Source organism: Mastomys coucha, unplaced genomic scaffold (genome assembly GCF_008632895.1).
Source record: "Mastomys coucha isolate ucsf_1 unplaced genomic scaffold, UCSF_Mcou_1 pScaffold5, whole genome shotgun sequence".
NCBI lineage: Eukaryota > Metazoa > Chordata > Mammalia > Rodentia > Muridae > Mastomys > Mastomys coucha.
The window spans coordinates 53,181,717-53,183,569 of record NW_022196911.1 but is presented as its reverse complement, the minus strand read 5'-3'; the positions used below and the strand labels follow the sequence as shown (position 1 = coordinate 53,183,569).

Sequence of the window (1,853 nt, the reverse complement as noted above, 5' to 3'; positions counted from 1 at the left end):
TGATTCCAGAAGGGTATTCCCCCTTCTCATTTGTGAATGTAAGGCCCAGCTGGATGATTTTTAGAAGGTCAACATTGCACCGCAAAAGCTGATACTGGTAGTCTATGGAGCTTCGAAATTCACCAATTGGTCGTACAACAACACCTGGAAACTCTGTGTCCTAGGAACAAAAGTCTCTCACCATTAAGTCTCACCAAACAGTGGTGCTCGGCAACTCATGAGCAAACTTGCTCTTCAGTTCATATAAGCCCAAGCTAAGCTCCCAAGGTCTAGAACACAACAGAATACAAGACAGGTGCTGGGTAACTAGAGGGAGATGTAAAGTCAGGTAGGAACTTCTTTTTCACTTATTCATTTATTTCACGTGCATTGATGTTTTACCTGAATATATGTTTGTGTGAGGGTGTCAGATCCCCTGGAAGTGGAGTTACAGACAGTTGTGAGCTGCCATGTGAGTCCTCTGGAAGAACAAGTGCTCTCGACTGCTAGGCAATCTCTCTAGCCTCCAGTTAGGAACTTCCAGTATGAGTTAAATACAAATACAGCCAAGTAGATGTGGTGGCTTACAGGAGCTTCACTCCTTCACATTAGCTTCTTGGTGTGCCGTATACTTGAAAGAGAAGCCTAGCTGACAGCCTGCTGCTCAGAGCTCCCACCTTGATCTCATGTTTTAATGAAGGACAAATGCAGCCTTTCTCCTTCTTGGGTGACCATTTCACTGTCGTGTGTACATAAAATCCTTCCTTACCCTTGTAAAGCTCAGACTGGCCTATACTCATAGATCTTGAACTCCTGATCCCCATCCTCACCTCTAGTGTTCGGGATGACAGGTTCTTAACCTGCTGGGAGAGCTTATGAGGCTAGTGCCTCTTATGGACAGAGGAGTGAAAGCAGGGTTTAAAGACAGACAGTGGCAAGCACTGAGCTTGGAGTAGAACAGAACACTTGCTTGCTCAGGGGCTAGTCTAAGAAAAGCGCCACCTAACCCGCCATCAGGTAGGAAAATAAGCCACATAGTACCAGTCCTTCCCAGTTTACCCAGAGATATCAGACCTGGAATGTGACCTCTCCTACGTTTTTCATGATAGTAATAAAATGTTTGAATATTTTGAAAACATAGGCTGGGGATGATGGTACATGCCTATTCATCCTAGCATTTGGGAGATGGAGGCAGGAGAATCGGAAAATCAAGTCATCCTCTTGATATATACATAAAACCCTATCTCCAAATTTAAAAAATAAATACCACATGCTCAAATTCACATGTGTGAAGAGATATGCCTAAGGGACTGAGGCAGGTCAGACTCTAAAGCACTTGACCAACACCAAGCATAATGGGCACAATGATGCATACATAGTTCAGCACCAAGAAAACAGAGGCAGGAGAATAACCACAAGGCCTGCCTGGTCTACCTAGCAAGTGCTGGTCTACCTAGCAAGTGCTGGGCTAGCCAGGGCTTACATATCCGGATCCTATCTAAATAAACAAAAATAAAAACATAAAAGACTTTCCATCAGAGGAACATTACAGAAACTTGTGTCAGAAGCTGTGCCCTCCTCAGAGATGCTAGCTGCCTTGACTCACAAAAGCAATACAGGTTTCCATCAACCTAACCTTCCCTGGCTTGGGTGCAGGGTCTACTCACCATAGCGATATAGCTGTAGCTGAGGACGATCTCACGGATCTTCCGCATCTCCTCCTCGAGATTGCTGGCCCATACCTCACAGATGACCTGACTGTTTTCTACAAGGGCCGCAGGCATCCTGAAGGCACCTGAGGAGCCACTGTGAGCCAACTATGTGAAAGAACAAGCCTCCTTCTGTTTAATTTAATCGTCCACACTGGATCCAAT

The 1,853-nt window shown here is 45.2% G+C and overlaps 1 protein-coding gene across 2 annotated transcripts in view; it reads right to left on the bottom strand.

The window, feature by feature from the left end:
- Cnot8 (CCR4-NOT transcription complex subunit 8) overlaps positions 1 to 1,853 on the bottom strand; it is a 10,249-nt gene that overhangs the window by 7,322 nt on the left and 1,074 nt on the right. For both annotated transcript variants that reach the window (XM_031352331.1, XM_031352330.1), the window contains exons 2-3: positions 1,647 to 1,853; positions 39 to 160 (exon numbers count right to left, since the gene is read on the bottom strand). In XM_031352331.1, the coding sequence (XP_031208191.1) occupies positions 39 to 160; positions 1,647 to 1,763 (239 nt within the window). In that variant the 5' untranslated portion in view covers positions 1,764 to 1,853. The remainder of the gene's footprint in view (positions 1 to 38; positions 161 to 1,646) is intronic.